The sequence below is a fragment of the Desmodus rotundus genome, chromosome 4 (genome assembly GCF_022682495.2).
Source record: "Desmodus rotundus isolate HL8 chromosome 4, HLdesRot8A.1, whole genome shotgun sequence".
Classification (NCBI taxonomy): Eukaryota; Metazoa; Chordata; class Mammalia; order Chiroptera; family Phyllostomidae; genus Desmodus; species Desmodus rotundus.
Window position 1 is genome coordinate 11,689,650 of NC_071390.1, and position 14,080 is coordinate 11,703,729.

The window sequence follows — 14,080 nt, forward strand, 5'->3', positions numbered from 1 at the left end:
CTGGCAAATAAGAGGAGCGTGGAATTAATGTCATCGCTATACTGCAACTGACTCAGCGTATTTCAAAAATGTAGAATTAAGCCAAGGAACATACTTTTGGTATAAACCAAACTGCCAAAGGCTGTTATGTAAATTGATCCTCCTAACTAATCTTTAAAAAGGAGGGAGAGTCTTTTGTCTACACCGGTTTGGGTTGGGATGAAATAAACACTGAGTCTCGGCTGGCCTCTGGGTTCTGTCATCCCCTGATAAGAACAGCGCGTTTCTTCACAGGCAGGTGGTTCTGATGTGCGTCTCTGCCTGGGCTGATGGATGGTGGAAAGGCAGGCGAACATGACAGAGTCTCTGCTCGTCGTGGGGTGAAAACGAAAGGTCGTCTCTGGGCACGGAGGACTTCACAGTGTCATATATATTTCCAAAGGGAAATGCTTGCAAAACGCAGATGCCGATCCCAGCTCTGACCTTTGCAGCTGTTGCCAGCAGTAGCACTGGCACCTTCGTGCAGACAAAGGGAAGAGCCAAGAAGTGAGACGATCTTTTCCTTCCCTCGTCATTACTCAGCATGGGCCGCTTGCTTAGCTATAAAAAATCCCCATGTTGAGAGAGAAACGGCAGTGCCATCGCTTATCCAAAAACGCATTCTCCCTTGTCATCCAGAGTCCCGCTGTGCTCAGCGCTGTTTCTGGAGAGGATGGTCTCGTGGGTTTCTCTCTCACCCTCACTCTTGTCTGTAACTCGCTCAGCCATATTGTCTGAATTCTAAAGGGAAATCGTCCCTAAAGCCTGGCATGCCCAAGAGTCACCTGCGGAACTCACTGAAACGACAGATCCCCAACTCCGTTTGGTGGGGCTGAGGTGTCTGCATTTTCCTGCGTGGCAGGCACACGGGCTCTGTTTGCCGGGACAGGCAGAGCCACCTCGAGGATTACACGTGGGCAGCGTGCCCAGCTGCGTGACTGTTGCACACACTGTGTCCGCTCCCTTGGTAAGCCGAGTCCCAGCTGCCGCTTTTAGAACTGCACTTGAGCTTGAACTCGGCTAAATAAATTACTGCCTGACTTATAACAGTCATCACCTGACTTACAACAATTTTCTGATGTAGTCATGTAGTAAGGCAGGGGCACGAACTTGGGAGTCAGAGAGACCTGGCTCTAGATCTTTGAGCTTACTGTTACTTGGGCGGGCTGTTCACCTTCTCTGAGACTCTGTTTTCTCATTTGTCAAATGGGAACAATATTACCCACCTCACAGGCAGAGGGGAGGAGGGAGAGGAAAGAGAGAGATGAGAAGAGACAGGATGTAATAAAATGAGTTCTGTGTAACCACCTACACCATGCCTGGTATTTAGTAGATGCTCAATAAATATTAGTTTCCTTCATTCTTATAGGAAGCAGGAATTAACTTTTTTAAAAAAATAGCAATAATTTATTGTGGTGATACCTACATTGTAAATATGTGGGGGGGGTTGCTTTTTATTTTTATTTATTTATTTTTAATTATTTTATTGTTCAATTACAGTTGTCTGTATTTTTCCCCTTCCTCTCCCCCCCACCCCAGCCAAACCTACCTCCCTCCCTTGCTTCCCCCCTCCTCCTTGGTTTTGTCCCTGTGTCCTTTATAGTAGTTCCTGTAAACCCTTCCCCTCATTGTCCCCTCCCCCCTCCCCTCTGGTTATTGTTAGATTGTTCTTAATTTCAATGTTTCCAGTTATATTTTGCTTGCTTTTTTCTTTTGCTGATTATGTTCCAATTAAAGGCGAGGTCATATGGTATTTGTCCCTCACCGCCTGGCTTATTTCACTTAGCATAATGCTCTCCAGTTCCATCCATGCTCTTGCAAAGGGTATAAGCTCCTTCTTTCTCTCTGCTGCGTAGAATTCCATTGTGTAAATGTATCATAGTTTTTTGATCCACCCATTTACTGATGGGCACTTAGGTTGCTTCTAGCACTTGGCTACTGTAAATTGTGCAGAAGCAGGAATTAACCTAAAAGAGAAACTCACATATTCTCCACTAGCACCTGAAGTACACATTGTTAACAGAAACTTTTTTTTTTTAATGTTCAGGCAACATTAAAAATCAGTGGTTGTTTAGAGGTCTTGAAAGGATGCTTCTCCATAACTCCTTTAGATAACGCTGGCTTCTGTTGCAAACACAGGTTTCCAAGAGAAGCCCCAGTGGGGAGATAAGGAAGTGCAGGTGTAACGCAATGTTGGTACTTTTGCGGGACACTCCCGGGGACCCGAGCAGAGAATTCGGATCAGGTGTTCAACCCGAAACAACACCAGTTCTGCCTCTCAATCTCACAAGAAGAACCTTGTTTCTGAGAATTTAGCTGATAATGGATTTTTTGGACTGTCTTGTTCAAACTCTTTCCAGGAGGAATAAGAACATGACCATGGCCTGAGAGAAACAATGAGCTATTATGCTTGCAGTGGACACGAGCTCCTGGCTATAGGTGCTTTTCTAAACTGAGTTTCAGAAATATCTGCCCACATCTCCCCCTCATCCAATCTGGTTTTACTGTGTGAGAAAAAAAAATCATCTTTGTTCTTTGTGTAGGTTGATTCATTTTAGGTTCATTGTTCTTATCCCATATCACGCTCACGTAGCTACTTATGTAAAACATTTTATATAGCACACAGTTCAGATCAGAAAAGGAACTTAGTAGCAAAAAGGGCCTCCACCTTCTCTGGCTGGAGAAACCGCAGGGTGAATGAAGACCCTTGGCTAGTTTAAGGCCACAGGTGTCCTGTCGCTGATGACTCTCTGCTGTTTGTAAAGAGGAGGCTATAAATAGTATCAGCCCCCCCCAGCACTCCCCCACCACCACCACAGGGCAGCGGCAGTACTCTCTGCCAGCCACTCTGGGAACTGAGAGGATAGTCTCTGTAGCCCCACCCCATGATTTCAGGGCCTGCACAGACCTTTGAAATCACCTGGCCCAACCCCCTTTGTTTTGCAGGAGAGGAAACCTGCAAACCTCGGAGAGGGCCCCGTGGTTACTGATTTTTTTTTTTTTTAACTACTGCCTGCAGTGTGTGTATCAGGAACTGGGCACAAAATAGGAGGCTCATAACAGGCCTCCAGAAGGTTAAGCAAGTATCCAAAGTAACATCAGGACTGTCTCTGGTACAGTAGACAAGAAGCTAGCCAGCATGTACTAAGTAAATAAACATTTACGGAGTCCTTTGGCCTGTGAACATTCTGCTGTGGGCTGAGGAGCTGGGTGAAGGACGGAAAAGTACAAATGGGTAGAAAAAACACGAATGTAAGAAATGGTCCCCATCCTCAAGGATTTTACAGTGTGTGCATTTAAAGACTTATGACAAAACATTGAACCGAACAAGATCATATATTGAATGACGTGGTTATATAGACCTAGAGAAGCTTGGGAGGAAGGGAGACCTGCTGGGTGCCTGTGGAACCAGCCCCATGTTTTCCCTATGGGACTGCTAAAGCCACAGCTTTCTTATTTAAAGTGTGTGTCCTCGTGGTTATGGCATGGGGGCAGGGGCTCAGGTCACACTTAGGAATTCATATACGGCTCATTTGATTAATTACATGGATATTTGTGCACGTGCACGATGACCCCTTTTGTAGGAATCCCTCCTGCTCACATAGATCTCTCCTTTTCCTTCCAGTGGCCCACCCTCAGGACCCTCACCACCCGTCCGAGAAGCCTGTCATTCACTGCCATAAGTGCGGGGAGCCATGCAAGGGCGAAGTGCTGCGGGTCCAGACCAAACATTTCCACATCAAATGTTTCACCTGCAAAGGTATGGTGCCTCCTTCCTGGCTTAGTGGCATGTCCCTATCAGGGCCTGCCTGGGGTTCTGCCCCACCCCCTAACTCCACACCAAGTCACCAGATGATAACTGAACATGGTCAGAAGCCCGGGAATCATTCACCTTCCCTAGGCGGGGATTGGATTAGATGCAAGGGGGAAACTGAGTCACCCCAACACCAGGGGTAACAGGCCTTTGGCTGTTCACTGAGGTTCCTGAACCTGGGCCGGGGGACAAGTGCAGAGGCACAGTGAAAATGCACTTCTGTGTTTTGTACTTTTTATGTCTTTTCCTATGAAATGAGGGTCTCCTACCACAAAGTAAATTTGTCCCAACAGCTAGTATCTACAGGAGGGGCTGGAAAACTTGTGAGATCGGGGTGCCGAGTCACTGGTTCCTGTGGAGTATGGTGTGTGTGTGTGTGTGTGCGTGTGTGTGTGTGTGTGTGTGTGTGTTGAGAAATAAGAATTAAGCAGGAACACTTGGATGGCCTCCAAGCAGAAAAATACCTCCCATCCAGGAAGCTACCAGCTGGAGGTTGATTTCCATTAACAAGCCTCCCTTGTGGGGCTTATGGCTGTTGGCATCTTGATATCGAATATGCTGACCTGTCATGCACGGAGCCACGGCCTGGCTGAGTGGGGAAAAAGAGAGCGTAGTTCTTTGTGCTTATTTGAGAAATAGGCCATGAGCTGAGGGCATGTCTGGGTGGCTTAGGTTAGGGCTGAAGGGTGTGGGAGGAGAGATAGAACAGGGACAAGACCACGAGCCTGCCCTGTGCTCTGCCCGTGGTGCCCACCCTGATCCCTGGAAACCAGGTTTCCTTTTAAGTCTCTCAGGGCACAAAGGCTCTGTATTGCCATCTTAAGCCATCCGTCCATGGCAGGGAGCTGTCAGGTAGCTCCAGGCTGCCTAGAGACCCTCCCATACATGAAGAAAGGCGGGGCAGGGCTTTCTGACGTCCACAGCTGTTTCTTTCACTGCGCATCAGCTTTCAGGAGAAAGAGCACTATAGTTCAGGTGAGAAGATGCTAGGGGAAGAGGGGCATGAGCCTGACTCCCACTGAACGTAACAAAGATCACCAAAGGCTGTCACGTGCATCTCAGAGGGTCCTTAATCCTCCTGAAACCCCTGAGAAAGGATGGAAAAAATCCCCAGTTCTCAGACCACCCACATCGGTTGTCAGGCAGCACCAGAGACACACCCAGGGGGCAGACCATGCCACGAAGCCAGGTGGCTTGGGTCCCACCACTGCCACAATGCAGCTCTGTGACCTCAGGCACATTCCCTGTCCCTCTGTGGCTCCATGTTCTCCTCTGTAAAATAAAAAGACGAGACGGTGTGGTATTTCAGTCGACCTGGTCTGAGGTTCACCGAGTCTGTATACGCATCACTGTCCTGTCTGTAACATAGAACCCGGAGGCACCGAATCGCAGCCCCTTGGGTAACATGTCAGAGGACAAATATTTTCTGGTTCTAACCAGTTCATCTAACTTGGAGTCAAGCATTATATGTTGTTTTAGTTTTTGCTCATAAATTTCTTGGGGCATGTCTCCAGGGGTAGATTTGGTAGGAAGTAAATAAAATTGCAGCCCTCTGTGTGTTTTGTATTTGGAGTTGAAAGTACAAAGCGTTAGTCCCGAGCCAGGGTAGTCCCCATGCTGTGCATCAAGGTGTTTGCTTCCCCCCCGTGGGGTAGGCGCTTCCTTGCTCTTTACTCTTCTAGTTTAAACTTAAGGATTGAACGTGAGTTATTTATGTTGGAAAGCTGTACCATATCCTTTGTTTCATGTCAATGTGTTTCTGAAAAGTTGAATTTTTGTATAAATTGCATCGTATTTTGAGAGCACTTGCTATCTGTAGGAGTTGTTTTTCACTTAACACAACTTTACTAAAATAAATGCCATCTATTATAAATTGTGGTTTTCTCATACTGAATCTGTCGATGTCTGCTGTCTTATGTCTCCAGCTTTCTGGGGTCTCCCTTTTCTTTAATGTCCAAAGGAAGTGGTTTCAGTTCCTCCTGCCTTATATTCTAGCAAGTTTTTGCCTTTTCCCGAAATTCTAGAGTCATGTTGTCCGATAGAAATATGAGGAGAGCCACATGTGTAATTCTAAATTTTCTAATAGCTGTATTAAAAAGGTCAAAAAATACATTTTCATAATACATCACGTTTATCCCCATACACCCAAAATATTATTTCAACATGTAACCAATATAAGAATTATTGGGATATTTGATTCTCTTTATCATTTTTTCATACTAGCTTAACAGCACATCTTAATTTGGACTAGTCACATTTCAAGGCTTGATGGGCATAGCTTGTTAACAAGATTTATCGGGAGCTTACTGTGACATATGTCCTCAAATTGTAACTAGACAGAAACGTGATCTTCTGAAAAGAAAGAGTGTAAGTAAAGCTATGTATCATTGATTACAGAGCTACATGTCTGTCTGGCAGATACAACAGATAAGAGAACCGTGCTGAAGTCTATTCTCAGGCAGCTCTTGGTAAAAATGTTGCCACTACTTAGTATTTTTACTCTGGTTTAGACCCTTAGCTTTGTCATCTGGGCTTGCCTGGGCCAACCAGATGTGGGTGGGGGCTTAAGTAGAAAAACTAATAAAACTCCTGTTTTATTTTATATTCCCTAAGAGCTGAGCTTTTAATACCTGTTTAGGGAATCTTAGTCACTTGAAAGTTGGTTAGGAGGCAGAATTAACCACGATGCCAGAAGAATAGGTGTGATAGAAACATGCTCACAACTAATGAGAAACTGCTTTATACCATCCTTTGTAATCCTGAACATTTTATATTTCAACTTATGTACCAGGTTAAAGTGTTGTCTAGTCAAGTAAATACAATTTTGATTTTTTAAAATAGTTAAGGTTTTGAATTCCTAACTGGAACAGGATAAGGGCCCATGAGTTCTCCAAAATGCACCACTTAACAATTTCTGCTCGTGTTGGGAGATAATTGTCCACGTATCTCTTGTGAGCAGAGGCGCCGGTAACTTTTTGTTCTGAATTATCTTCTCAGTGATGATTTACAGCAAACAGCCTTAGAAACTAGAGATAGTAGTTCTCACTAAAGCAGAGGCCTGATTTGTTTGCTGTCTAGTATCATGAAGAAAATATCTATCTCTGGAGCAAAGGTGGACAGGTTTGCTTGCAGCTCATGGTGAAAGATTGGGGTTCCCTAAGCATGGGGCTCCTGGGCTGTGACAGAAACCCGCTGCCAGGGCAGCCTCTAGCCACACCTAATTCCCTTGCCTCTGGGGGTATTTGGGGGACCTGGACAACCAGTCAGAAAGAAGAAGCTCATGCTACCTGCTGTGCTGCGACTGATAAACTCTTTTGCTTCTGCCGCGGGTGTTTCGTGTCTTTGGCCGGCATCCATAAAGCTAGGGCCGGCTCACTTGTTAGTTGGCTCTTTATAGCACTCGACCACTCTGAGTTCGTGTCTATGAAAGCTTATTTCTTAAGAAAGCAAATGTTGAAGTTCACCTAACTTGATCAAGAAAGAATCGATTTTCTGCGAAAATAATTTGTACAACAAAGGTTATGGGAGAGTTGACCCTATAGAGGAGGGAGGCCAGCTGCAGGCTTTTGCAAGCACCTTTAGAGCGAGCATTTAACCAGTCCTATTGCCAGAGGGTTTTTTTTTTTCATCTTCTGACCCTGGACCCTCCAAGTGCCCCACAGTCAGACCTCATCTCTCTCTGTGTCCACTGTCCAGTGAGCTCATCCAGTCTTGTGGCGAGGTACCACCTGCACCCGACGGTTGCCAGGTCTCTCACTCTCCCCTGATATCCAGACTGGTATGTGCAAAGCCTTCCCTGCATCTTCAGTCAGCATTTCAAACCAAACTCCTGGTTACTAGCACCATCCCCGCCCCTAAACTTCTTCTTCTGCGGTCTTCTAATCTGAGCAGTTATCAAGAGTGTTTTTTCCAGTCGCTTGGGTTAAAAAATCTGTCATTCTTAGCCCCTCCTTTTCTCTCACATGCCACAAGTAATCCGCCAGCAAATCTTGTCAGCTTCATAATATGTACACTTATCACCGTCCCTGAGAAAATCATCCTGCCCCGAGCCACCGTCCCCTCTTGCCTGGATTCATAATTTTGTTAAGCCTCTCTGTGTCTGCCTCTGCTTCCCCCTGCGGTTTATTCTCAGTGCGGTAGCCAGGGTGATCCTTTTAAAGAGTCGTGTTCTGTCACCTTTCCAAAGAATGTTCTAGCCTTTCAGAGTGAAATCCAAAGACTTTAATTTGACCTTCAAGGCTCCTCCCTCCTAGTACTGCCTGACCTCATCTCCCACCGTTTTCTCCCTGGCTGGCTCTGCTGAGATACACTGGCCCGCTTAATCGATCTTAAACAAACCGAGCACCAAACATCCTCAGGGACTTTGTACTTACTGTTCCTTTTGTCTGGCGAGATGTTTTTCTGGATATGTGCCACTTCCTCCGGGTCTCTTCTCAAATGTCGCTCATCAGAGAGGTCATCCTTGACACCATCTGATATGTACAGCTGTATGTATTTGCGTCTGTGTGTACATGTGTATGTATTTGTATACAGCTCACGTAAAGTATGGTTTGTCTGTTGATTCTCTGTCTCTGCACTAGAATGCAGGCATCGGCGGGGCAGGGGGTTTGTGACAGGCCCTGGAAAGAGCTGAGCTTCTAGTAGGCATTCGATAACATGTGTTGAATGAATGAATGAATGAATGAAATGTTTATCATCGAGTGATATACTAATAATGGATTTTTATTTCCAAAATATTAAATCCAGGTCACCAAGGCTTGATTTCAATCAATGTCTTTTCTAAAAATATTTGTAAATTTATCTTTCAATGAGTTGACATATATTAGTTTCAGGTGTATACACAGTGATTAGACATTTATATAACTTGCAAAGTGATCACCCTGATGTCTCTTTAAGTGTAGGAAGGAGAAAGTTGGTTTTTTTTAATTATTATTTTTATATTAAAAAAATTTTAATTTATTTTCGAATTACAGTTGACATACAATATTATATGTTTCAAGTGTATTACATAGTGATTAAATATTTATATGCCTTATGAAGTGATCACTCTGATGTAGTTTTTAGTTTTAGAAGAGGAAATTGGTTTTTGTGTTTCCTGAACAAAGCATCTCTCACACAATGAAACAAAATATGTCATCTTTTTTCTTTTTAAATTAAATTTATTGGAATGACATTGGTTAATAAGATCGTATAGGTTTCAAGTGTACATTTCTATGACACATGATCTGTATGTTGCACTGTGCGCCCACCCCCAAAGTCAGATCTTCTTCTGTCGACATATATTTGGCCCTGTTACCCTTTTCTGCCCCTTGCTTCCCTTCAGTAACCGCCATACTGTTTTCTGTCTGTGTCTCAGAGTTTCAGTTTTATATCCCACATATGAGTGAAATCATACGGTTCTCAGGTTTTTTTGACTAACTTATTTTACTCAGCATAATGTTCTCAAGGTCCATTGAGACATGGAAATTTTGAAAATGGCGGTATTTGATCTTTTCTGTGGCTGAGTAATATCCCATTGCATGTATGTACCACATCTCCTTTATCCAATCCTTTATTTTTTTAATTTCTCTGATTTCATGAAACAGAAGGATCCTTGTAACAAAGAAAGAACAGCTTTCTTGGCTGGGGCCTTTACCAGGCAATGGCGTCAAAGCTCAAACTTAACAACACTATTTAGTTTTTATTTCTACCGATTCTTTATAGGGGAAGTGGCACTGAGGTTTTGATTTATGGTGGTGATATACATTTGCCTTTTTAAATAATTGTACTTCATAAAAATGAGCTTTAAAAAAACATTAAGGAACAGTGACCAGAGGGGAGTGGGGAGGGAGATAACAAGGGAAAGACGGGGAAGGGTCAAGTTGAGGAACATGTACAAAGGACCCATGGACAAGGACAGTGGGGTGGGGACTGGTTTTGGGAGCGGGGGTTGGACAGGGCAGGGAATAGCAACGGTAGGGGGGAGGGTAATGGGGACAACTGTAACTGAACAACAATAAAAACAGCATTAAGGGAATAGAATAGATATATCAAGACTGTAGGAAAGAAAATAGTGAAGGTGGTACATACGTGAAATTGGAAGTTTTTGCGACACGTATCCTGATTGTATGCTTGGCTTGGCATCAGAAGGGACCAGGCTGTTTTTGGTGAGGTCTTGGGACGTGTCCAAAACCTGTCCTAACTGTGACATCCCAAATGAGAAAACTGCACTTGGGGAGGTTTGTCTGCCGCTAATGTGGTTGAACTCATGACATTTTGGGTGTGATTTGAAAAGTATCCTGTAAGAATCGACTTTGCCCTGGTCGTTATTTTTCCTTTCCTCTAATCCGAGAGGGGGTTTTGATGGTGTCTAGAGAAGCGATGTCCACTGAGCGAGAGCCAGAGGGCAGAAGTAGGGTTCCTTTTGGAACCCTTCCTTGGTGGCTAAGATCAACCAAGACACAGGTGAGGTCAACAGCCTAATACCTTCGTCCACGTTGAAGCCATGTGTGAGGACTCGAGTCACCATTCTTCGTGATGGCAGTGGCATTTGTGAGGTACCTTCCTGTGTCCATCTCTTATACACGTGGACTGTCCCTCAGCCTTTCCCTCTAGACCCCCCCCTCAGGGTCCCCTCATCTGCCCTGACAGGCCTGTGTGGGGCTATGGGGTGGGTCCCACTTGCTTTCCAGGAAAGAGTATTTACAGTGTACCAGAGAACCAGTGATACCCTTTCTGCTATGCCTGGAAGCTTCTAGAACTTTCTGTTTCTCTTTATTCTCTTTACAAGTACCAGAACCCTTAGTGAGAAGTGAGGAGAACCTCAGTAGATGTGATGTATGTGGAGATACCACGGATGTGGCTTGCAAGCTATAAACACCGTGGGGCAGAGTTTTTGAAGTGCAGTCTGAGAAGCAGCTACCCCAGCATAACCCGGATGCTGGCTGATGGGGCGATTCCTGGCCTTGCCCCAGTCTCACTGAGTAGCGTCTGAATCTTCGGGGTCTAGCATTTTTATGAAAGTCTCTAAGTATTGGGCTCATCAGATTTGAGAACCACTTAAACTGGTGGATATAAGGCTTAAATTGGTGTGTGGTGGAGTGGCCTATGAATCTCCCAGGAATTGGGCTTTTCTGTAGAACAGCTTCATTAAATGTAGAATTTAGGTATGAAATACTCAGCTAAAGAGTAGATATAAAAATATGCTCTAAACATTCCTGACTAGTATTAACATAGAGATGAAAAGTCACAGTATCTAGCTGTGTCCTGTGAATTCTGAATGGGACAAAAGAAGAAAGGGTATAGGACCCTCTATCATACGGTTTCTCTGCACCCGTAGGTGCAAAGCGATATGCCATGGGCTGAATTATTTCGTTCCCCTCCCAAATTCATATGTTGAAAACCAGTCCCCAGTGCGATGGTATTTGGCCGTGGGGACTTTGGGAGATGATTAGATCAGGAGGGAGGAGCCCTTACGAAGGGGATCAGTGCTCTAATAAAAGAGCCAAAAGAGCTCCCTTACTTTTTGTGCCACATGAGGACCTAGAGAGAAGACGACCATGTGTGAACCAAGAAGCGGGCGCTGACCAGACCCTGAATCTGCAGGCACCTTGATCTTGGTCTTCCCAGCCTCCAGAATTGTGCGGAATAAATTTCTGTTGTGTATAAGCCACACAGTTTTGCTATAGAAGCCTGAATGGACTAAGACAGGATGTTCATCAGACATGCAAATAATTACACAAGTGTGACTTACTAACTGTGATTTGTGTGATACAGAGAAAAGAAAAGGAGCTGCATGAGCGGAAATGTGAGCTTGCCCCAGGAGAATCATGGTGTCTTTGTGGTGGGGGGGGGCAGGTGGTCCAGAAAGGCTCCCCCAACCCCTACCCCTCCAGGAAGAGAAGTTTGAGCTGACAGATAAAAGGTGAAAATACAACAACCACTTAATTCCGTCTAGTAAAAAAGCCAACTGAGTGGACTTCATTATTCCAAAAAGCAGATTTGCATTCTTTTTTTTAAACTAAAGTTACTTAATTTTTGCATAAATCAACCTGAGAATATCCATACTTAATGGCCTTTACACCTTTACCATGTGAAATGTTTATAGAGCATCTATCACCATTGCATTCAACTGTGCTAGGCTGTGGAGGGTCAAGGGCACACGTGCCATGGCTCCCACCCCTGAAGAACCCATGATCTGGTGGCAAGTGGTGTGCTTACTAGTGGGCCGTGACTGGTGGCAGTGGCAGGACAGGTGCAGGTGAGAGGTCAGAGGCTGCAGAGGTCACCCAGCGCTCTGTGGTTGGAGGATGTTGCCGAGGAAGGGACAAGATGTGATAAAGCACAGGTGCTCCAGAGAGCCTAGTAAACTTCCCAGGGCTGGAAAGGGGCAGCGCGCTGGCTGTGGTCAGGGGTGGGGGCTGCCTTGCTGAAGGCAGTGCGTGGGGAAGACAGGGGTGTGTGTGGCTACGGGGGACATTGGCCTTCATTTGGGCAAGCAAGTTTCTACCAGGCATGAATGGAACCGTGAGGTTCCCCTTGTCATTTGAAAGATGGCTTTTTAAACATTAATTACAGTAACTTTATTTCTTTTCAAAAATGGAACTAGTGTTATATGTTATTTATAGCCACATAGATTTAAAAAGACTGAACATTGGGTGTCTCTGGAAATTTTTAAAAATCAGATCATGTCCACTCTTCCCTCAAGGTAGCACTGGCTCAGCAGAAGGCCTCACATGGAACTATGTTTTAGGAGAGATTGTTGCCACTTAGCAACAGGAGTCTGAACTAACCCTGTGTTAGAGGATGAAGAAAATGCTACCTTTGGTAGATTTTAAAAATCCCTTGGCCTCTGTGATGTTCAGTCCATCACGAGAGACCATGAACGTTAAAAATATTTTTAAAGCATTCATCTAAAACTATTGGAAAATTCAAGTTACAACTTCTAATGTCAATGAATTGCAATTTATTTCTTAAAATTATTCTTTAAAGGCCGGGTTCCAGGAAGGGGTTTGGGGAAAACATCCCATCTGTAAGAGCACTTTCTATGTTTGCCGTCGGAGGGTTCGTGAGAGGGTTACCAGCTCAGGGTCATTCCAGGGTCATTTCTAAAAAGCACGGATCTTTATGGAGTAAAATGGATGAAAATTGGAGGTTGAAAATACAGATGAAGGGTTGTCTGCACTTAGATATTTTTTAAAGTAAAATTATATCATCTGATTTATATGCTATAAAAGCTAACTCTTTATGTTTTTATCTCATTTCCAAAATGGAACTTTAGAAAGTGGTAAAATGATTAATTTGATGTTCTCATTGCAATATCATCCCTGTGATTTGACCTAACTGTATAGGTCAGGAAAGTAACATTATCCCCGTGTGCGTGTCTGAAAGGGTAAACATACTTGCCATCCTGGATAGAAAAGCCATTTATTCTATCATAAATGATTCCTGACCATAGAACGGGCACAGTCTCCTTCAGGAGTCTGTCCTCATTTTTATCATCTCTACGATCATGTCTGTAAGTTTATCTAACCTACATCTCTTGGTACATGTAAACTTTTTCTCATTTTCTCTTCCTTAGGTGGAAAAGAGCTATTTTTATTATTGGTTTCCTTAAAATAACCCACCATACGCTGGAACACTTTTATTCCCCGGACCTCTTTTTCTTCACTCTAATCCCAATTCCATCTACTTTTTTTCAGCGCTCTCTCCCAGCGCTTAAATTATTCCTGCTGCTACCCTGTGATCCCCTTCTAGTTTCTTTCCGTGCTCCCTAAATCATACAGTGCTTAACCAGCTGCATTCTTGCGCTCTGTAGTCAGGGCCTTCTTGGTTTCGTTAAAACACGAAGTAGAGTATTGTCTGACCCTACATGGCATCGCACCTGTGAACTGAAATGGTCTCCTGAGTGGTTGAGTCGGAGTCGGTTGCAGTGGCTAAGGAAGTTCAGTCTTAAAACACTGGAGAGGTTGGGAGGGGGTGGAGTGACCACCTTGGCGCCACTATCTTCTTGATGCCAGTTAGGTACTTGCAGAAGCAAAGACAGGATGACTGATTCAAAGTCATGCCGAAGTGCCCTTTCCTTAGGCTGTGCCAGAGGAACTTGGCTCTGCCCACACCGTCCAGATGCCAGCCTGATTTAAAGCAATATGGGATCTGGAGAGAGGGACAATAATTTGCCATCTCTTTAACTATTGTGGAAGATAGAAAGCAACATAAGAAGTTGCCTCTGCCTTTAATAAACTTGCATTGAGACACGGAGAAAATCAG

General features: G+C 44.4%; 1 protein-coding gene across 7 annotated transcripts in view; it reads left to right on the plus strand.

Annotated features, from left to right (window-relative positions):
- The window catches only part of ABLIM1 (actin binding LIM protein 1), a 258,566-nt gene that overhangs the window by 125,388 nt on the left and 119,098 nt on the right, over nucleotides 1-14,080 (plus strand). For all 7 annotated transcript variants that reach the window (XM_053923090.2, XM_045191346.3, XM_053923087.2 and 4 more), the window contains one exon: nucleotides 3,644-3,778. In XM_053923090.2, coding sequence (XP_053779065.1) covers nucleotides 3,644-3,778 — 135 coding nt within the window. The remainder of the gene's footprint in view (nucleotides 1-3,643; nucleotides 3,779-14,080) is intronic.